General features: G+C 44.9%; 1 protein-coding gene across 2 annotated transcripts in view; it reads left to right on the forward strand.

Moving 5' to 3' along the window:
• The window catches only part of STAB2 (stabilin 2), a 165526-nt gene that overhangs the window by 47330 nt on the left and 95405 nt on the right, over positions 1 to 22791 (forward strand). For both annotated transcript variants that reach the window (XR_010729508.1, XM_066263061.1), the window contains exons 16-23: positions 8213 to 8266; positions 8573 to 8653; positions 10560 to 10712; positions 13670 to 13732; positions 16386 to 16472; positions 17363 to 17449; positions 18991 to 19102; positions 21588 to 21768. Coding sequence is in view for 1 of the 2 variants with exons in the window: in XM_066263061.1 (XP_066119158.1) it covers positions 8213 to 8266; positions 8573 to 8653; positions 10560 to 10712; positions 13670 to 13732; positions 16386 to 16472; positions 17363 to 17449; positions 18991 to 19102; positions 21588 to 21768 (818 nt within the window). In the remaining variant the exon portion in view is untranslated. The remainder of the gene's footprint in view (positions 1 to 8212; positions 8267 to 8572; positions 8654 to 10559; positions 10713 to 13669; positions 13733 to 16385; positions 16473 to 17362; positions 17450 to 18990; positions 19103 to 21587; positions 21769 to 22791) is intronic.

Here is a 22791-nt window from a genome sequence, read left to right on the forward strand (position 1 = left end):
ACTATGTTGAATAAGAGTGGTGAAAGGGGGCACCCCTGCCTTGTTCCTGATCTTAAGGGGATTGCTTTTAATTTTTGCCCATTGAGTATGATGTTGGCTGTGGGTTTGTCATAGATGGCCTTTATCATGTTGAGGTATGTTCCCTGTATTCCCACTTTGCTGAGAGTTTTGATCATGAATCGGTGCTGGACTTTATCAAATGCTTTTTCTGCATCTATTGAAATTATCATGTGGTTTTTCTCCTTTCTTTTGTTTATGTGATGAATCACATTGATTGATTTGCGAATATTGTACCAGCCTTGCCTCCCAAGAATAATCCCACTTGATCATGGTGTATGATTTTTTTCATATATTGCTGGATCCGGTTTGCTAATATTTTGTTGAGGATTTTTGCATCTAAATTCATCAGGGATATTGGCCTATAATTTTCTTTCTTTGTGTTGTCTTTGCCTGGTTTTGGAATCAGAATTATGCTCGCCTCATAAAAGGAGTTTTGAAGTCTTCCTTCCTCTTGAATTTTTTGAAATAGCTTGAGAAGGATAGGAGTTAGTTCTTCTTTGAATATTTGGTAGAATTCACTTGTGAAGCCATCAGGCCCAGGACTTTTCTTTTCTGGGAGTTTTTTGATAGCTGTTTCAATCTCATTTGTTGTAATTGGTCTGTTTAGGTTTTCTGATTCTTCCAGATTGATTTTTGGAAGATTATATGATTCAAGGAATTTGTCCATTCATCTAGGTTGTCTAGTTTTTTGGCATACAGTTCTTCATAGTATTTTCTTACAATATTTTATATTTCTGTTGTGTCAGTTGTTATTTCTCCACTCTCATTTCTAATTTTATTTATTTGAGTCCTCTCTCTTTTTTTCTTGGTGAGTCTCGTTAAAGGTTCATCGATCTTGTTTACCTTTTCAAAGAACCAACTTCTGCTTTTATTGATCCTCTGTATTGTTTCTTTAGCCTCTATGTCATTTATTTCTGCTCTGATCTTTATTATTTCCTTCCTTCTACTACCTCTGGGCTTTACTTGCTGTTCTTTTTCTAGTTCTTTTAGATGCAGGGTTAAGTTGTTTATTTGAGCTTTTTCTAGCTTCTTGAGGTATGCCTGTAATGCTATAAACTTCCCTCTCAGGACTGCTTTTGCTGTGTCCCATAAATTTTGAGTTCATGTATGCTCATTATCGTTTGTTTCTAGGAATTTTTTAATTTCTTCTTTGATCTCAGTGTTAACCCATTCATTATTCAATAACATGCTATTTAGTTTCCAAGTGTTTAAATGTTTTTCAGTTTTTCTATTGTGATTTGATTTCTAGTTTAATGCCATTGTGATCAGAGAACGTGCTTGATATGATTTCAATCTTCTTAAATTTGTTGAGACTGCTTTTGTGCCCTAACATGTGATCTATTATAGAGAATGTACCATGAGCACTTGAAAAGAATGTATATTCTGCTGTTTTAGGGTGAAAGGTTCTGAAGATATCTATTAAATCGAGTTTATCTAATATGTCCTTTAAGTCTGCTGTTTCTTTGTTAATTTTTTTTCTTGAGGATCTATCTAATGATGTTAATGGAGTATTGAAATCCCCTACTATTATAGTATTGCTGTTGATCTCGTCCTTTAAGTTCATCAAAGTCTGCTTTATATATTTAGGTGCTCCTATATTAGGTGCGTAGATATTTATAATGGTTATATCTTCCTTTTGGATTGCTCCCTTTATCATTATGTAGTGACCTTCTTTATCTCTAACTATGGTCTTTGTTTTAAAGTCCATTTTGTCTGATATAAGTATTGTTACCCCAGCTTTTTTTTCATTTCCATTTGCATGAAATATTTTTTTCCATCCTTTTATCCTCAGTCTGTGTGCATCTTTTGATTTAAGGTGTGTCTCTTGTAGACAGCAAATGTATGGGTCCTGTTTTCTTATCCATGCAGCTACCCTATGTCTCTTGATCGGATCATTTAATCCATTAACATTTAAGGTTATTACTGATATGTAATTGTTTATTGCCATTTTTTTTCTTTAAAACTGTATTCCTCTTTTGCTATATTCTTTTTTTCCTTTGATCTGTTTACAACAGGTTCTTTAGCATATCTTGCAGCCTTGGTTTGGTTGCAGTGAATTCCTTGAGATTTTTTTTGTCTGTAAAGCTTTTTATTTCTCCTTCAATTTTAAAGGATAGCCTTGCTAGATAAAGTAGTCTTGGTTGTAGGTTCTTGTTCTGCATTACTTTGAATATTTCTTGCCATTTCCTTCTGGCCTCAAGTGTTTCTGTTGAGAAGTCAGAAGTCATCCTTATGGGGACTCCTTTGTAGGTGATAGTCTTTTTTTCTCTAGCAGCTTTTAATATTTTCTCTTTATCATTTAGCTTTGGTATTTTAATTATGGTGTGTCTTGGTGTTGGTTTCTTTGGGTTTCTCCTTAATGGAGTTCTCTGTGCTTCCTAAACATGTGAAATGTTTTCCTGCCTTAATTGGGGGAAGTTTTCCGCTATGATATGTTTGAACAAAGTCTCTATCCCTTGTTCTTTCTCTTCTTCTTCAGGAACCCCTATGATGCGGATGTTATTTCTCTACATGTTGTCACAGAGCTCTCTTAGAGTTTCCTCAGACTTTTTGAGTCTCTTTTCTTTTTTCTGCTCTGTTTCCGTGCCTTTATTTATTGTGTCCTCTAACTCGCTGATTTGATTCTCTGCTTCATCCATCCTGCTTTTAATTCCTTCCATTGTATTCTTTATTTCAGATATTGTATTTGTCATTTCTGACTGATTCTTTTTTATTATTTCAATGTCCTTTTTTATTTGTTATCTTTTTATTTAGGTTTTCGTAATGGCCGTCTATGGTTGTTCTAATATCTTTGAGCATCCTAACGATTGTTATTTTAAACTCTGCATCTGGTAATTTGGTTATATATGATTCACTTACGTCCTTTTCTGGGGATTTCTCTTGGTTTATTTGTGTTGTATTTCTCTGCCTCTGCATTTTCTCTTCACGGGAGTGGCTGTGATCACGCATTCGGGTGCACAAGGGTTGGTGGCCTTGGCCTTTGCCCCGGCCCTGTGTGTGATGTTATGCTCGGTCCTGAGTGTACTGGCGAGCACCTTTGCTCAGTTGCAGGTGTCCGCCTGTTTCCGGGCTTTCACCCTGCCCTTACAGGAGGAGCCCACTCGAGGAACGGCTGCTAGCCTTGGCTCTACCACCGGGCAGGACTGCATGCCCAAGCTCAGCTCAGTAGCAGAACTCCACCTCTTCTGGGCTTTTGGCTCCACCCTCGCGGAAGGAGCCGGCTACCAAGTCAGACCGCAAGCCTGGGTTGCATGGGCGGGGCAAGGCTATGCTCCTGTGCCCTTGCTCAGGGGCTGGTCTCCACCCTTTCTGGGGTTCCTGCCCTTCTCCTGCAGGCTGGATTACAGGCTGCCGGCAGCTGAGCTTGACCACTTTTGCATGCCCCCTTCTCCCCAGCCGGGCAAGATTGAGCTCACACCTTAGCCCAGTGGTGGCCAGCTGGCTTCTGCCCCTGCCAGCAGAACCACGCTTTTGTCTCCCGCTGCTGCCTGCCCTCCAGCGAGCCCTCAGCTGCGTGGGCGGGGGTGTTGCAGCTCAGACCCTAAGACTCACTACTGTAGACCCAAAAGCTCCCTCCTTCTATGCAACTCTGCTCTGAGTGCCACAGGGGAGCTTGTTTGGCTGCTCTCCTGCTTCCCTTTGCTGGTATTGCTGTTTCCGGGGGAAATATTCACTTCAGCTTTGGGGAGTGACTCCTCCCAGGGGTTAGGGTGGCTATCTCCCAAAATGTTTCTCCCTGTGCCTCCTAGATTACACTCTCTTCCTGTTACTCTGGTCCTCTCCTCTCTCCCCATCTCCAGGAGCCCCAGGTGAGTGGTTGTGAGAGAGATGTTCTGCGCGATCCCTTTAAGAAGGATCCTGGGTCTGAGAAATTAGACTCTTTCTCACAAACAGTATCCTGACTTGTTTCCAGCTAAATACTGTCCTTACGCCTCTTCTGGGCCCTAAGGCTGCAGGTTGGGGCTTTGTTCCGGGGCCTCAGAACCCTTCCCCCTCTGCTAAACTCATTTCCCGCCACGCAAGTCTCTCCCTGCTGCTGTTCGCTCCAGGGAGCTGGGCAGCCCTCTCCGCGTTTCCTACCCGTCTCGGTGTGGCTTCTTCAGTGTCCCTTGGTTGAAGAGTCCTCTTAGTTTAGTCCAAAGTTGGTTTTTCCAGATGATAGTTCTTAAAATTAGTTTGTAATCCACTTTGGTTCTGGGAGGTAGATGTTGGTACGTTCGCCTACTCCAGCGCCATCTTGTCTCTCCCTATACCTAATTTTAAAGCTGAAAAAGTAATTTGCTGCCCTGGGAGATAATTTTAAACCTGAAAATTATATGGCCTCTCTGAGTGCATGAGCTTCTGATACAAGTTTTTAAAAAATAGCCCTGGCCGGTTGGCTCAGTGACAGAGTGTTGGCCTGGCATGCAGGGGTCCCGGATTCAATTCCTGGCCAGGGCACACAGGAGAAGCACCCATCTGCTTCTCCACCCCTCCCCCTCTCCTTTCTCTCTGTCTCTCTCTTCCCCTCCCACAGCCAAAGCTCCATTGGAGCAGAGTTGGCCCGGGCACTGAGGATGGCTCTATGGCCTCTGCCTCAGGTGCTAGAATGGCTCTGGTTGCAACAGGGCAACGGCCCAGATGGGTGGAGCATCATCCCCTGGTGGACATGCCGGGGTGGATCCTGGTCGGGCACATGCAGGAGTCTGTTTGACTGCCTCCCCATTTCCAACTTCAGAAAAAGACAATAAAAATTAAAAAAAAGAAGAAGAAGAAAGGAGTTCTCAGATACCTAATCGGGTACACTTAAAATTAAAACAAAACCTTTTAACTGGAATAGAAAGAAAAAAACCCAACCTCTCCTCTTTTCTGTTAAGCACCTTTGCTCAGAAAGCCCTTCTCTTTCTCCTCTCTCATAATTCCTTCCAGTGGAGGTCTGGAGCTGCCCCCTCAGGCTCTGGAGAGTGGATTGTATGAATCTCCTTCCAGCACCATTCACGAGATCACACTGGTAGTGCTCAATCATTCCGTGGTAATTTACACTATAGTAATTGGCCAACGCTATAAATCATGGATTATTTTTGCCCATAAAAATGATTTACTAACATACCACTGCTCCTGGTTCTCAATCTCTTTTCTTTCAAAGGTAGCATTTTTCTTCCTGCCAGGAATATAAAACTTCAAATCACTTTGTCTCGACTCATAAACTGATTTTCCACTCTAGTTTCTAGGTGAAGATAGAATGACCATTTCTGCCTCTTAGGTACAGAGCCTATGTGAGTTAAAATTTCTCAACCTATGGGAAGCTCTTCTGTCTCCATCCATCTTAATAGCATCCTCTGATTGTATCTTCTGAGAAGAACCTCAGCCAGAGACAGTGAAATTTCCATCAACTAAACCAATAAAATGGAAAATAAACCGATCTCATTGGAAGCGTGGCTTCTAATTCTCATGCGGGGTGCCTGTTTCCTTTTCAGTGTATCTTTCTATTTCTCTCTGAAAGAAAATTTCAGTCTTATAATCATCCCATTCTCACAGAGACCACAGCTACTGACGATAAGTTCCAGCTTATGACGTCATCACTGAACCAGACAGAAATAAAAGCAAAGGGCAAAGACTGTCTCTCGCCAATTCTCAAATACCTTGAAAATTAAATGGGGCAAAGGGATTTGGATTTGCAGAGTTCAAGTTCATACAATTGGGTAAAAAACTCTTTCTTTCTGTTTCTGGCACCAGAAAGTTTGATTTTGTTGCTACTGTTGTAGCTGTTGTCACCTAACACAGCTGGGGGAAGTGAATGTCCTCATAAGGGAAAGGATACACCTCAACAAAAGGCTCCTCCACAACAGCACCTGGAAGCACATCCTGTCCATGTGAGCCATGCCAGACTGAATTCTAGCTGCATGGTGGCCCCCAGCCAGATAAGGCAGCAGGCACACACCGGGGTGGAGTTATGCTGACCAATGCCTCTGTCCCTTACATTCTTCTGTTCTCATAAGAAAGACCCAACACAGGCCCTGGATGGTTGGCTCAGTGGTAGAGTGTTGGCCTGGTGTGTGGGAGTCCCAGGTTCGATTCCCGGCCAGGGCACACAGGAGAAGCGCCCATCTGCTTTTCCACCCCTCCTCCCCCTCTCCTTCCTCTCTGTCTCTCTCTTCCCCTCCTGCAGCCAAGGCTCCATTGGAGCAAAGTTTGCCCGGGTGCTGAGGATGGCTCTGTGGCCTCTGCCTCAGGTGCTAGAATGGCTCTGATACAACAGAGTGACGCCCCAGAGGGGCAGAGACTCGTCCCCTGGTGGGCATGCCAGGTGGATCCCGGTTGGGCGCATGCTTGAGTCTGTCTGACTGCCTCCCTGTTTCCAGCTTCGGAAAAATGAAAAAAAAAAGAAAGAAAGAAAGAAAAGAAAAAAGAAAAAGAAAGATCCAACACGGAGTAATTCTTGAGGCTTTAGAAGCAGATTACCCAGTTGATAAAGTCCTCCATATAGAATTAGCAGGCTGGAAGGAGTCTATACCAGTCTCTTTAGTATGCAGGTGAAGCTGAGACTAGAGGAGCTAAGTGCCTTGCTCAAGGTCACACAGAAGCAGAACCAGGATTAGAATTCAGGATCCTAAGGTTCAGCTCAGTGCTCTTCACAGGGCCCCCTCCCCTCCTCTTTTTAATTTATTGACATAACTGTGTATGCAGTGTCTGCCATGTGCTCCATACTGTGCTGACTGGGGACACAGTGATTAATAAACTAGATAGACCCAGTTCCTCCCTTCTGGGAGTGTGCAGTCCAGTTTGTTCTGAAATTTTTCCAGTACTCCTCACGTTTTCTCACCCCTTATGCCACTGAGCATCCAAACTGGTAATAGCATTGCTTCTGCCTGCAAGCCTCACTTATGGGTACCATAAAGTTGAGTGAAGGTAACATTAAAACCCAGAGGCTAAGTGATTTGCACAAGGTCACACAGTAACAGAACCAGTACTGCAGATGGTGGTCAATTCAATACTCTTTTTGTGCACTTCATATAACGCTATTGTCTTATTGATGTGGTAGCCATATAGTTTATCATTTATACTAGGACAATTTGGGGAGTGATTGGGTGATAGGACAATAAGTGTAAATCAAATTGTTCCAGACAAACCAGGATATGTGGTCACTCTACTTACAGGTGACTTCCCTGGCATTGGGACCAAGGCCAAATGCAGAGAGGAGCCTGGGTGAATGGAACTCAGACTCAGCAGGGTTTTCTTTTGATCTGGGACTTCACATCACACTGTTGGAACATGTTCCTAGAATGGCCAGCCTCCTGGGCATTACTAAGATCTTGATTTGTGATCGTTTACCTAGTGACGATGGCTGTGCCACTTGAGAAGCAGAATTCAAGAGCTATGAAGCTGTCACTCTCAGCTGGGAGACTGCGACATTCTGCAATGAACCCCCACCAATGTCAACACCTCCTTCACCCAAAGAGAGCAGTCCCCATGTTCCTCAACTCTGTACGCTCTCTCCAGGACACCTTTACAGAGACTTCTCATCCTGTTTATAGTCCCCAGACCTTCTATTTTCTCCACTCTTATTCCATTTTCTGAAACATGAGCAATCTTGGCTAAGGCTCTGCAAGAGAAATGTCCATGTACCATGGGAGCTCAAAAGGGAAAGTGCCCTGACCAGATAATCCACATAAGGGCTGTATATTCACCAATAACCAGTACGTGGTTATGGCGAGAGTGAAACAGAATCATAAACAAAGGCTGTCTTAGAAAATCGAGAAGGTAGCCTTGGACATCCAGAGAGGTCATGGATCAGTGACTGAGAGCTCGGGCTAATCCTTAGGCTTATATCCTAAATTAGTGTTGTGACCTTGAACATGCCTTTAAAACTCAGTGTTAGCACACATAGAATGAGTCCATTGTGTGGACTCAGGGCTCCCTCTCAGGGCTATGGGAGAATTAATGAAATGTACACATAACGTTTTCAGAATCACCCCTGCCAGAGTAGGAGTTTGACAAATGTTAGCTATTTCGGGGGTGGGATTTTTCTCACCCTGGACTTCCCAGTAGATTAAGGGTCAGTTGTTTTTCTTGACTAAGTGTCCAAAGCCTTTTTGAAGAGGTTCCCAAAAGAGGGGGCTGGGAAATGCTGTATTTGTTCATCGACTAACGAAGTGTTTTAATCCCTCTACAGGGATCTTGGAAGCTTCTGGAACTTGTCAGATACCACGTTATCCCATTTACCCAGGTTGGTCCCACTTTTCCTGTTCCCCCCTTCCACTTTCAAGATATCTGACCTAGTTTTAAATGGTCATATTTTGATGCTAGAAAATATGTGACAATTGTCCTTTTTCTATAGTTCTGAGCACACCCTTAATCGGGAATAATGAACCTGCTATCAAAAAACACTTCAAAGCCCCATTAAGCGCATGACATCAAAGGTTCCATTATTTATTCATAAACTCGCTGGCTATTTTTTTTCCAGGGAGGACTTTGTGACATCAGGGCTCTGTGTGTTGCCCTAACCATCCCTCTCTCTCTGTTCTCACTGCAGCTTGAAGTGGCCACCATCATTTCAACCCTTCACATTAGGAGCATGGCCAACCAGATCATACAATTTAACACAACCAGTAATGTAAGTGAACGTTCTACCACCAGCATCATGACTTACATGCATTTTTGCTCTTCTTACGATCATTCTTCACGTTGTCCTACCTCTATGCTAACTCACAGGCTTACAATCTTTATGATTATTTCATTCATTCATTGCCTTTTCAGCACAGACCTGCTGAGCAGCTATATGTGTGTACTGGATGCCAAGGATAAAGCAGTGAAAGAGGCAGTCTTCCATCCCAACAAGGAAAAGAGACATGAAACAATAAGCAGCAACCAGCTAATTATTTAATTACAATTGCAATAAGTGCCACCAAGTGGAAGTTAAGAGGACTATGAGAGCATGTGACAGGAGAAGTCTGAGCAAGTCTAGGGGTCCAGAGGTCCTTAGTGAGGAGGTGAGGCTTTGGCCAACATTCAAAAGATGAGTCGGGAGAACTTGAGCAGAGAGGAGGAGAAGAGAGCTTCAGGCAGCAGAGCACATGTGCCAGGCCCTGAGGTGGGAGACACGTGACTAATTTTAAAAATTCAAATAAGGCAGCATTATTCAGCCAACTCCCTGGGGCTGTAATACCTGCCAAAGCCTGGCAGTGCAGAGATTTTTGTCTCTGGTTGATTCATTGTTGATGGTGATGATGATGGCGACTCAACCTTTCAACAAATATCTATTGAGTGCCTACTATGTGCCAGACACTATTTTGGGTCCTGAAGGTAGACCAATGATCAGACAAGAGTCTTTGGTTGTGTGGACCCTTCATTCTGGTAAATATGAGGATATGCAAGAAACACCTAAGTGAAATATGTCACACATTAGAGAATAGTAAATGCTAAGATGAAAACTAGCAAAGCTAGGAAGCGGAATAGAGAGAAGGGATGGGGCTTACATTTAGATAAAATGTCCCAGAAATCCTTGCAGAGAAGGAAACAAATGAGAAAGACCTGGAGGAAATGAAGAGAGAAGCAGTGTGACTATTCGGGAAAGAGCATTCCAGAAAGAAGGGCAGTATAAGTGCGAAAGCGCAATGCAGGGAGCATGCCCAACCTGAGTGAGGAGCAGCGAGGTCAGTGTGGCTAGATCAGAAAGGGCAGAAGAGAGGTTGGAAAGAGGGTAAAGGCAGCAGGAATGGGAAGGAGAAGTAGGGTTAGGGCACACAGGGCCTAAGAACTCAAGGTAAGGACACGGGCTCCCACTTTGAATGAGATGAGGATTTTGAGCAGTAAAATGACGCGATCAGATATGCATTTTGGAAAACTGGTTAGGAGTCAATTGCAATAACCAAGAGAAGAATAACGCGACTCAGATGAGGGTGGTAGCAGGAGCACGGTAAGAAGCAGTTGAATTCTGGAGGTATTTTGAAGATAGACTTAACAAAATCTGCTGATGCATTGGCAAGGGAATGAAGAGAGGGTAAGCCAAGGATGACTCTCGAGCTTGTGACCCAAGCGAACCACAAAGATGAGTTGCCGTTAGCACCACGGATGGAGTGCATTTGGGGGAAAACTAGAGATCAGAATTCCTCACTAATGTCTTCATTTTCTGTCCCCTTCCCTACAACATAAACAGGAACATGTCTGGTTTTGTTCACTGATATATCACAAGGTCAATAAATGTATCTGAATGAATGGATCACCACAGAGAGGTAAACTAATTTGCCCAACGTGTCATAGCAATACATTGTAGAGCTGGAATAGTGATACCTCTTCCCCCTTCTGGGACCTGCAAGGACATCCTTGCCTGGCATCAGGCAAGAATTCATGTACCAGATTCATCTTTCCCTGTCAACTAAGCCCTGCTAATAGCAGTCTTCCACTCACTGAAAGGTGAAGTGAAGAGAAGGTATCCAGTAAGGTCGCCACCATTCAGACCTGCCAGGGGACCACCAGGGGGTGTGCAGGACAGAATGAAAGATGTCATTGCTTCTTTCTAGGGACAGATTCTGGCAAATGATGTGGCAATGGAAGAACTTGAGGTCACTGCCAAAAATGGTCGAATTTACACACTGACTGGAGTTCTAATTCCTCCCTCCATCATCCCAATCCTGCCCCACCGATGTGATGAAACAAAGAGAGAGATAAAACTGGTAAGAAAACTAGGAAAGTCAGTGAGGATCTAAACAGCCCCACAAGGCTGATAACATTCCCAGCTCTCACAATTCCAAGGAGCCTCAGCCCAGAGGGGTTCCTGTCTTCATGAATAGGCAGAACTAAGTTTCCTTTGGGGAGATTTCCACAGTGATAGATGCTGCCTGGGTGTATTAGTTTTCTCGGGCTGCCATAACAAATGACCATGAACTAGGTGGCTGAGAGCAACAGAGATGTATTCTCTCACAGCTCTAAGGGCCAGAAGTCTGAAATCAAAGTATTATCAGGGCCGTGCTTCCTCTGAAGGTTTGGGTGGGAAGGGAGGAAGCTCTTCCTTGCCTCTTCCAGCTTCTGGTGCCCCCGGGATCCTCGGTGTCCCTCGGCTCATAACTACATTACTTCTATCTCTGCCTCCATCTTTGCATGGCCTTCTTCCCTGTCTGTGTCACTGTGTGTCCCCTTCTCTTCTTATAAGGTCACAAGTCATTAGATGAAGAGCCCACCCTTATCCAGTATACCTCATCTTAGCTCATTACATTTGTGAAAACTCAATTTCCCAATAAGGTCACATTCTGAGATTTGCAGGAACATAAATTTGGGGATGGGAAACACTATTCAACCCATTGCACTTCCAGGGACTTTCAGAGAGATTTAAAATAGAAGTTCTTCTCAGGCAGAGGCTCTGGCCTAGCCAATCAACTATCTTTCTGTACTTCTTTTCAAATATCAAACTTATCTGTTTGCCCATGAGTTTGTGTACCTTCTAAAGGCCTTTCCTGTTTCCATAGCAACTTTTTGACTCCACTGGTTTTAATCAGAGCATCCCAAATTTTAACATTGCTGTTAAACCACAACCCCAAAGACACAGCCATAATAGGTCTGGGTTTGTTTGTTTGTTTTCAGGACACTTCAATAATACTTTACTAATTGTCTCCACAATAGCCTTGGAACATGGGCATTGAACAAGGAATAATGGCCTCTTTTTATCGATTTTATTTTATTGATCCCACTTGTTGTCAAGAAGGCTGGGAATACCCAGTGGAGTAGCTGGCACAGGATTGTGGCTGACTGCTTTGATTGCAGCTGTCTTAATTAGTGTAATGAGTCTGATACGTTTTAGGCTACTGTGATGGCGGTAGTACCACGTGGCAGTCACATCCCCTGTGGCAGGTTTTTTTGTTTGTTTGTTTTTTATAAATAAATTTTTATTTTAATGGGGTGACATCAATAAATCAGGGTACATATATTCAAAGAAAACATTTCCAGGTTATCTTGTCATTTAGTTCTGTTGCATACCCATCACCCAAAAAGAGATCGTCCTCCGTCACCCCCCTGTGGCAATTTTGGCTCAGGTCTGAGCACCACTTTTCAGAGAGGCAGAAACTGGGTCACTCTCCCAGCTTGTCCCCGGAAGTGCTTTATATGTTTGGTTCAATCCTTCAAATAAATATTGGCAGGTGTATCACCCAGCATAGGCCAGGATGAAGATCAGAACAGGGAAAATGAAAATAGTTTCATCTCCTCATCCAAAGAAAAGAATATTAGGAAAATAGGTCCTCTTCAGAAAAGAGTCAATAGGAATCAATAATTACATACCCTCAAAGCTCCTCCACCCTGAGCAGCTGCCATTCAAGCTCAGGGAAGGAAGTCTATGGAGGCACAAGGGCAGTCCTAAGTTCAAGGTTGCCTAATTCTAGGCTGTTTAAAAGTTTGTTCTCCATCTCCCCAAAGAACAGAATCAAGATGTGGCTCTGAACCGCAACCCAAAGAATTTTGGTTAGAAAGGGGGAAAAGAGTCTCCTACTGTTTCCTCTGGGTTTAGAGTCAAATTCCTCTGCTCTGCCTGGTTTAGTGTGGTTTTGATTATCTATTAAAAGCACAAATGCATTCTCTGGAAAGTATTTAGGACTAGCAAAGAATAGAAGCTGTTGGCACCTTTTAGAAGTCTCAGTTTTCACCAGGCTGAACTCATAGCTGCCTTTGGCCATGTACACTTGGATTTGAGAGCATGTTTTTTTTAATGTTAGAGGTTTAATAAATAACACTCTGTACTGTAAGGGTCTAGGGTTCATGCAGGTAACAGAATTTATCCCGACGGTTCAAATAGAGAGACTTTCATGAAGAAGCTATTACAGAGAGATAGGCAGGACTAAGGAAGCAAGCAAAGTATCCAGGGTAGGTGATGTCAGGAAATCATTACCACCCTAGGCTTGAGTCATGACAGGGGCAAGAACAGGAGTAGAGTCATCTGAACCCAGTGTGAATGGGAAGAGTGGAAGAAGTGAAGCTATCAGGAGCTGTAGGGATGGTGCCTAAGTACACAGAGAGCAGAGAAGAAATACCTTGACCTTGCTCTCCTTCTACCCATCAATATCCTGCTGGTGCCTTCCATTGGCCAAGACCAATCAGAAGCGAGCAAGGAAGCCCAAGAGACCATCCTTCACTGTCTACCTGCTGGAGCACAGAGCCCAGTAGAGAAGGTCAGAGGAGGAGAGATCTGGAGGCTCATACCCCTGCCCTTGCTCTTGAATTCAGAACCCCTGGAGCAGGAAGCCCAGGAGACTGGAAGGAAAAGCTCCAGTGTTTGGCCTCATTACTGCTAAGCTAATTGGAGAGCAAGGACTTTATCCTAATACCTCACCCTTGGCACAGGTGGACAACCACAATGTTCCCTGAGGGCCGGGTGCCTCTCTGCATGGCAGAGAGTTGCTCTGTCTGACCCTAAAAGAGGGAGAGGAAGGGGCTGAGCAGGCTCAGTTAGTTCCTCCTCCCCACGCCCTCCGGTATTGTCTTTACCCCTTTTCTCTGGGGAGGAGTCAGTAGTGGGTGGGAGAGAGGCCAGGAATGTTACTCCAGTAGAACCCACCTTCACAGAAAGGAAGCATGAGGCCAGACAGGGCGGTCCCCTACTCCCTCCTACAGGGCACTTGTGCTGATCTGCTGTCTCTTCTTCCAGGGCACTTGTGTGAGCTGTTTCCTGGTATATTGGAGCAAATGTCCTGCCAACTCTGAGCCCACAGTGAGTGTGACAGCTTCACAAAAGTACACATCACCCAAGCAACCCCACTGATGTGGTTTCCCATCCTTCCTACCTCCCTCTTAAAAGAGTTCATTCCAACTGGGGCAATAAAAAAATTAGCTCTTAGCCTACCCCTGGGGATGGTGGGAAAACAACCTTCATATCTGTGTTTGATTCCTTGCTCATTAACTCAAAGTAAGTTGCTTAAACTTTTTACTCTAATTTTATTCATCTGTGAGTAATAATAATAACCACAACGGGATTAGCACAAATTAAAAACCCAAGTACAATGCCTAGATCAAGTAGCCATTCAGTAAAAGTTCATTCCTTCTCTACTTTTCCCTCTTAAATAAAACCCAACAATTGTGTTGGGGAGGCAAAACCTTGCCTCTACCCTCCTACAGTCTCTGACCGGGCTCAGCTTTAAACTGCCATAAACTAGATTAACAGGACAGAAGCACACAGATTTTTACACCCACATGGGAGCCGCCACAGAATGAGGACCCAGACAAGTGGCAAAACCCAATCAACTACAGTAGGTAGTAGGTTGAACAGAGAATGGCAGTTTTGGGACAGCAACTAAAATGTATGGGAGGCTGACGGAAGATCAGTTATTTTAACAAAGTCGATGTGTACAGACAGTTCTTAGCTTCACCTCCCTGCCCATGGTGACAAAATACTTCTCTTCTCCTGGTACAGGGACAGATCTTTCACACAGGAGTTTTACCTCCTGTTTTCAGAAAGATAAAAAGAGATCAGAGCGTCCCTTTTGCATCTGCTGTTTTTCAGGTACCTTTAGCTGAAAACAATCCTTACACCAAAGTGGCATACTTTGGAATGGCGTGATCCACCACCCCTCTATTCATATCTGCTCTTCCCAAATGTTATTCTAGAGAGAAATACCAAGAAAATGATACTAGAACCATCAAAACCTTTTCAAGTTGGATTGAACTCTATACATGTCTGTGGAGGATCACAGCACTGGTGCTGGGGCAAAACGACGACTAAGATAGTTTGTTTTGTTTTTGTCTTGAGAGCTCTACTCTAAAAGGAAAACAGACAGTTGTACAAATAGTAATTCATATTCCATATCCTCTAAAGGAGGCAAAAACAAAGTGTCCTAAGGTAAAGTTGATGATAGAAATTTTGGCCTCTAAGTTTACCCTGAGAAAGAACTTCCAACCAGAAGTTTTATTCAACTCTAGAATAAATCGCTAAGGAAGGGGATAAGCTCTCTTTAATGCAATCCTATTGTGGAGCATTTAATAAAGCAAAACATCATAATTAAATAGGTACAGGTATTCGGATATTTATTTTGCTTGATGAAACCATAACCTCCTAGTCCTTCGGAATGCTGTCAACCATGGACTATGAAAAAGGAGGGGGAAAGAGGAAATTGGGTTGGCCAGTGTCACAGCAACTGCTGGGTGCCAGACATTGTTCTAAATAAAGCTTTATGCAGCCAACCCATGAGGTGGGTATATTGCGTTCACAGCCATTGTGTCATCAGGACATGACGACAAAGAAATATAACAAACAGGCTTTGCACAAGGTCACTCCACTGATAGGGGCAGAACCACGATCCCACATTGTCTCAGCCCAGAGAAGGGGGAGGAAGACAGCGAGAGATGAGACGCTGGAGTTGGAGCCAAAGGAGCCTCGAAGCTGGCCCTCCAAGGCTCCCAGGATCTGTATATGGTTAATTATCTTGAGATCCAGCCAGAGGAATGAATAGTCCTCCCTCAGTGAGCACATCTAAGATTTTAGGATTTATAGTCCATGAAGTTCTCAGTGCTTTCTTCTTGAGCAAGGGCCTTAGATGAAGGAGCATAAGCTCAACATCAACATTTATCTGACATAAAATCTAAGCCAGGGACTAATGCTTCTGACAAAACTTGAGATCACCACTATTGTCCCATTTCATGGATTAGGCAGCTGAGGCCCACAGAGACTACCCAACTTGCCTGTGATATCCTAAAGTTAGTAGGTGATAAGGCGGGTCCCATTCTCTGGAACTGCCACTTACTAGTCGTATTCCTTAGAAAAATGATAACCTGTCTGAGCCTCACCTTCCTCATCTACTATAAAAGAGATGAAAAATATCTACATAGAATTGAAGATTGAAAACCTCTTATGTGTAATGTGTCCGGCCCTAGTAGGTTCTCAATATAGTTCTAGAAAACTATGAGCGGGCATTGGGGCTAGAGAATGGAAGGATGCATCTAAATCTGCCTCCATCCCCAGGAGACAAACCAAACTGTTGCTATTTGGTGGGGGATGGAGGAAGAGTCTTTCTAAAATTAGAAATAGACTCTTTCCTGATTCCAAAATGTCTATAGAAGAGGAGCTTAGGGATGGCTTTCATTGCAAAGGGAGGCTAAACCATATTCAGGATGAACAGGAAAGTGTCCCCCGATCGATTAGCAATGTCTGAGAGGGGCATAAAGAGCCATGTGCCCTGCCCTGTGCAAACCCAGGCCCATATTTAATCAATAAGGAATCGAAGTACCTAATGCAGGTGACTCAGTTCTGATGGCTTCCTGACGCCGATGGTGGAATGGCAGTAGACTGTCCCGTGTCTGTGGAAGCTGAGGAATGCCCGAGGACCTGGAAGTGCACAGGGCAAAGCTTTTTCTCACTGGGTCTCTTCCAGGCGCTCTTCACACACAAATGTGTCTACACTGGCAGAACAGGGAACCTGAAGAGCGGCTGTGCCAAATACTGCAACGCCACTGTGAAGGTGAGGAGCATGTGTGGCCGGGGCCTGCCTCCAGGCCCCCAGGGCCCCCAGAAGCCAGCAGCACTGGGCTGCACCAAGGCTACACACTTAGGCTCCGGGTTCCTTGTGATCACAGGTTGCCTATGTGGTCTTGGCCATGTCTTTCTGCAAGGGAATCGAAGGGCAGGTTGATTCTTTGCACAGCAACAGGTCACCCCCATCCCTGCATCCACCCCTCTCATGGTGCCTGCCCTCTCATTCTTAAGATAAAGCCCAGGTTCTCATTGCCCCCCCCAACACAACCCACCCTCTCTCTCTGGCCTGCCTCTCCCCCTCACTCCCACTGGGCCTTCTCAGCCCTAGACTGCTCTTCCAGAATGCCTTGGGGCTGTCATCTGTCAAGTCTCTATGTCACTGTCACCTCCTCCATCACCACCCAATCCACAGTGGCCTCACCAGTCCCCCCCGCCTCTACCTCCACCTGCCGCCACTATATTAGGATACTCTGTTTTCCCAGCGCTGACCACACTTGGAAATTCCCCCTTTTTTCTCTTCCTCTCTTTCCACTTTTCTATCTTTCCTTCATCGCCTCCTCCACCTCCTCTTTTTTCTTCTTTTTAATTTGTTGTCCTTCCTAATTAGACAGAACACAGACGCATGAGCACCAGCCTTCACCTGTCTTGTTCACATGGCGTCAGAGCCACGCTGGTCCCACACTCAGCCCTCAGATCTGTGGCAAACAGATCGCTGAGCACCAGCCATGACGTCATCTGCGAAAGAAAAGTTGAGCTCATAATGGGGGCAGGGAGTTAATGCTGTTTATGATAATAATAGAAGGAAACATAGATCTCCTTTGAAAAACTGGCATTCTGCTTTGGGTTTTAAAGGGGAATACACATTTTGTTTCTCAGATACCAAAGTGCTGCAAGGGCTTCTATGGGCCCAACTGTGACCAGTGTCCAGGAGGCTTCTCAACCCCGTGCTCAGGAAATGGACAGGTGAGAAGGACGGTCCTTTGTGCACACTTTGTCATGAATGCTGAGCTTGGCCTTTCTTAAGTCAAAAATTATTTTTAAAATCACTGAACCAAGAAATGATACAATGGCAGCCACTGTTCCCAGGAAATGAGATTAAACAGATCAGTTACTGAAAGAACAGGTTGCTGCATTAGAAGGAATCTTGCCTGGGAAGGGGTTGGGGGCTGGGTAGCATGATGTCACTTCTAGTCCCTGCTGATCTTCTGCTGACTGCATGACCCCAGGCACCTCGACAAGGCTCTGTGGACCCTGCTTTCCTCCCAGGGGAGATAGAGGGTTGGCTGAATCCTTAAGGTTCCTTCCAAGACTAAGATTTTTATGATACTTAATAAAAAAAAAAAAAAAACAACCAATCTGGCCAGTGATTGGTTTTTATTAACCTATCTGCAAAACCTAGTGAAATGTCAAGGTCAGATATTAAGCCATTTAGCTTGGAGGCCAGAGCTAAACAAACGAAGGTTAAATAAATAAATATAAAATAAAAGTAGCTGTGATTCATGTGGGAAAAGCATAGATCTGTGCATATAAGAAATCAACATTTAAAATTAAAATATGCCTCTTTCAAGGGGAAGAAAAAAACTGTACAACCATGAGTGGGGACACCTCGCAGGGGAGGAGACAAGGATGACACTGGGACTGATTAATTACTATAGCCAGGTCGTCAGGAAGCACCTGCGCCCAACCCTGACGTGTGCTGATCATTAAAACTCTAACGACGAGGCCCTGGCCGGTTGGCTCAGCGGTAGAGCGTCGGCCTGGCGTGTGGGGGACCTGGGTTCGATTCTCGGCCAGGGCACACAGGAGAAGCGCCCATTTGCTTCTCCACCTCCCCCCCTCCTTCCTCTCTGTCTCTCTCTTCCCCTCCCGCAGCCAAGGCTCCATTGGAGCAAAGATGGCCCCGGGCGCTGAGGATGGCTCCTTGGCCTCTGCCCCAGGCTCTGGAGTGGCTCTGGTCGCGGCAGAGCAACGCCCCGGAGGGGCAGAGCATCGCCCCCTGGTGGGCAGAGCATCGCCCCTGGTGGGCGTGCCGGGTGGATCCCGGTCGGGCACATGCGGGAGTCTGTCTGACTGTCTCTCCCCATTTCCAGCTTCAGAAAAATACAAAAAAAAAAAAAGATCTAACGACGAGATGGCTGGGGAGGTGGCAGGCAGACATAGTCCCCACTGAAGGGAGAAACAGTGCAGTGTGAGGTCACAGGTCCCAGCAGGTGGGCATCTGGAGAGAGGTGCCGGCTTCGTTCTGGAGGTCAGGCTCTTGTCACACCGTCCCGTAAGCATTGTTTGGAGGTTCCCAGTTCACTACTGTAACACCCTCACCTTGAATGACTTCCCTTAATGTTCTAAATCCTAAGCTTGTCACCGAAGCTTCCTACTTCATACCAACATGACTCCACTTTCCACAAAGAGTCATTTCCAGCAAGATTGAATCGACGTCAAAGAAGTCAGGACATACTCGAAAGGGTGTTGTCCTGACAGCCCGCGGGGCCTGCCTTTGCTCTCAGTGTGCAGATGGCCTTGGCGGCAATGGCACATGCGTTTGCCAGGATGGCTTCCAAGGCTCCCGGTGTCAGTTCTGCTCAGATCCCAAGAAATACGGACCTCGGTGTGACAAAAGTAAGTGGCACTTCCAGGGCTCCCCTCTACGCCTCAGGCAGGATCCCTGCTGCTCTGCAGCAAGCCGCCAGTGCAGGCCTGGTGCCCTGTGCCCCTTTGCTTGGTGAGTGCCCTCATCACAGGGCTTTTCTCAGGCACTTTGTCCTGAAGCGGTAGCACATACCAGACTGTGGGCCCCAGCCACAGTTTCTGAGACGGTAGGCCTGGGGTGGTATGTGGGAATCTGCGTTTCCAATCAGTTCCCTGGAACAGCTGAACACTGCTGGTCCGAGAACCACACTTTCAAAACCAGCCTCTTAGGTTTCTCCAGCTGCCCCACCCCATGCCTGAAGTGACAGTGGGTTCTGTATCAAGGAGCACACTGGCCCCCTGCCTTTCAAACAGTCTGTTTCCATCAGCTCCTCCCTTTGCAAAATTGCGACCTTAGGCAAGTTCCTACACCTCACTAGGGCTCAGTTTCCTTGTCTATAAAATGGGGATAATTATACTAACTACTCTGTATGGTCAGTATAAGTTCTAAATGAAAGTACTTACCTTAAAACAATGCCTAGCACAGAGTACACACTACAAATATGCTAGTTATTATTGTTATTTTTGCTACCGTTGTTACTATTTTCAGTTCAGTGACATAAATGTCAAGAAGCTTATAGAAAATGTAGAAAGTTTCATAATAGACAATGATTAAACTGCAGTTATATAATATTAAAAATGTGTTATGTTCTTTAAAATGACATTATGTGTATATTTATGTCTATAATATGTATCTTTTTAGATACTTCTAAGCTAAGACTAGAATGTAACAAGAATAAAGGGAATGGATCAGAGATGAATGTGAAGTCAAACCCAACTGCAGTGAAATGTCCACTGTGCTACTTACTGGCCCTGTAATCTTAGAAAATGTCTGTTCCTGATCCTCAATTTTCCCATCAATAAACTGAAGATAATAATGGTATCCACTTCACAGGTCACTGATTAACTTAGATCATAATTTAGGGCTTCAGCACAGAGTTTGCCCCTGGCAAACAAACCATAAATGGAACCATTCTTATTACTGTTACCAGCTTCACTCATTGGTTACAAAACGCATAACCCTTCTCTCTTCCTTGTTCTGATGGTCACGCCGTCTCTTCCGACGGACCGGAAGCCAGAGCATGACAGTCAGGGCTGCTGGTCCCTGTCCAGTGTCCTTTTTTCCAGATAAGGCTTCTGAGACAAGAAAAATAGGGTTTATTCCAAAGCCTGCTCAGGTTGGCATTTTTACAAGGCTCGCAGGGCAGGCTGCCAAGGCGGGGCAGGGGCACTGGGCTTCCTGCTCGAACGCCTCTATCTCGAGTGGGGGGCTGCACACCATCTTAGGCAGGGGAGCCTCCTTTCTGGGGTCTTGTTCCTTGCAAATTAAGCCCTGACTTGCTTACAAGTTTATGAAAAGTCTTTTTTGTTTTCAATCCTGCCATGCTTTTCCAGCGCCCTTACTCTGTTTCTCTTCTCTTCCCTGAGTGTTGGCTCCAACTACCCACACAAATATCTCTCCCATCACTCCCTTCTGGGCAAAAGCACAGGTATCTTCATTTCTGCCCAATCCCGAGTCCCCAAATCCTAGTCACCTGCCTTTGAGAGTCATTCACTCCCATATGCACAGGGTCTGATGAGCTGGCTCACGTTGTAACTTTCACATACTTATCACCAAAAGCAAAATAAGCAGCTGATGTTTAAAATGACAACAGGCACGTGGAAATGCCAGTGGATATATGGACCGATTGTGTTTCCACGTGGTCATTAATAGAAATGGACTTTGAAAGCCTAAGTTCAACTCCATACTTGGGAACTGAGCAGCCAGTTAGGCAATTTGCTTCACTGCTCTGGGCCTTAGTTTTCTGGCCTGGAAAATAGGAATGATAAAAGTACCTACCTCCTGAGGCTAGTGACTCTTAATGAAATCATGCAGGTTAAATGCTGGCCCAATGCCCTGACCAAGGCCAGTTTGCAACTATGGGCCATTGCTGTCATTGGTTTGCTGTGACAGAGAAGGAAGAAGGAATATGTAAGCTAGCATCAGAGGTTATGCCAGCATGAGAAATCATTTCTACTTATTCCAAAATGCCTTCACGAAAAGGCAAGACATTCCCAGATTAAACTCTTCATCTACAAGGTAAATGAAAATTGGGTTCCTTGCCTGCTTTCATGCCATCACAGCCCTCCCTGGGCCTCACCACACCCCACATACATACATATAAAGCAGCCCTGAGTCCCAGTTTTCTCACCCTCGATGGGACAGTCAGCCTCACCAAGAGCTGTCCCGAGCACACTGAGAAACACTTGAGACCCTAAGAAATAACATCCAGGGGCTTCCCCTGCTCGACCCCAGATTCTGCTCTGACAGGAGTGAGTAGGGGCTGAGGGGGGGTGGTCCTTATCCTCCATGACACATGTGCCCAAGGCTAAGCTGGTCCCCAAGCCCTGAACGTCCTTCTTCCTTCTCTTACAGAATGTCTGTGCATTTACGGAACGTGTGATAACCAGGTGGACAGCGACGGGGCCTGTGTCGCCGGCACGTGCAGAGGAGGTTCCGCGGGGAGATTCTGCCACAAGCAGACCTCAGCCTGTGGGCCCTACATGCAGTTCTGTCACATCCACGCCACCTGTGAATACAGCAATGGGACAGCCAGGTAGGTCTGGGGGCACGCGGCACCATCCTTAACGGCCTGTGGTAATTGTTGCCTATAGACAGACCTAACCCATAGACTAGGGCCTGTTTTCTCCAATTGCCAGTGTGGCTTTTGTGTAGAAAACCTCAGGCTGAGCTGGGTTTGAATTGCTGCACTCCTTTGAACGTTACTAGCTGTGTGACCTTGGGCAAGTTACTTAACCTCTCTGAGCCTCACTTTCCTCATTAGTACAATAAGAGTGATGCTACCTACCTACTCAGGCAGTTGTGAAGATTGTAAGTGCGCCCAGTACCATGGCATAGCACCTCATAGATGTTTTGTCATGAAAACTATAATTATCATCATCACTCATGTGAAGGAAATTAAGATTTGTCCACCAACTCTCCAACCCTTTAAAAACACCTTTACTTCCTAAAGTTATTAATAATAACTCTCCTGTTAAAGGCATCTTACAGGAAATTGGGTCTTTGGTCATTGGATCATCATTTATTTTTCCTTCATGTTAACATATTCACTGGACTTGCAGAAAAAAATTTCCAGGCATATTTGGTTCAGAGTCAGTAATCACTCCCAAAATATCCAGGAAATGCAGAGAATGTATGGGTTCTTGGCCTTATTTTTACAGCACTTGTCTTCATTTCTAATCACATAGTTACATGCTTACCTGTTTACTCTATAACCCCCACTAGAACATAGGCAGCATGGGCCAGAGACTGTCTTCTCTCCTCCACAGTTTATAATAGCAGTGCATCTTGCTAGGAGTTAGGAGATATAGCAATGCATAAGGCAAAAATCTCAAGTAATCAAAACTACCCTTAAAACCTCTTAACTCTAAAAAAGCTGTGGTACATATACACAATGAAATACTACATGGCTGTGAAAAAGAAAGAAATCTTACCTTTTGCGATGGCATGGATAGACCTGGAGATTATTATGCTAAGTGAAATAAGCCAGGCAGAGAAAGACAAATATCATATGATCTCACTTATATGTGGAATCTAATGAACAAAGTGAACTGAGAAA

The sequence above is a fragment of the Saccopteryx bilineata genome, chromosome 1 (assembly GCF_036850765.1).
Source record: "Saccopteryx bilineata isolate mSacBil1 chromosome 1, mSacBil1_pri_phased_curated, whole genome shotgun sequence".
Taxonomy (NCBI): Eukaryota; Metazoa; Chordata; class Mammalia; order Chiroptera; family Emballonuridae; genus Saccopteryx; species Saccopteryx bilineata.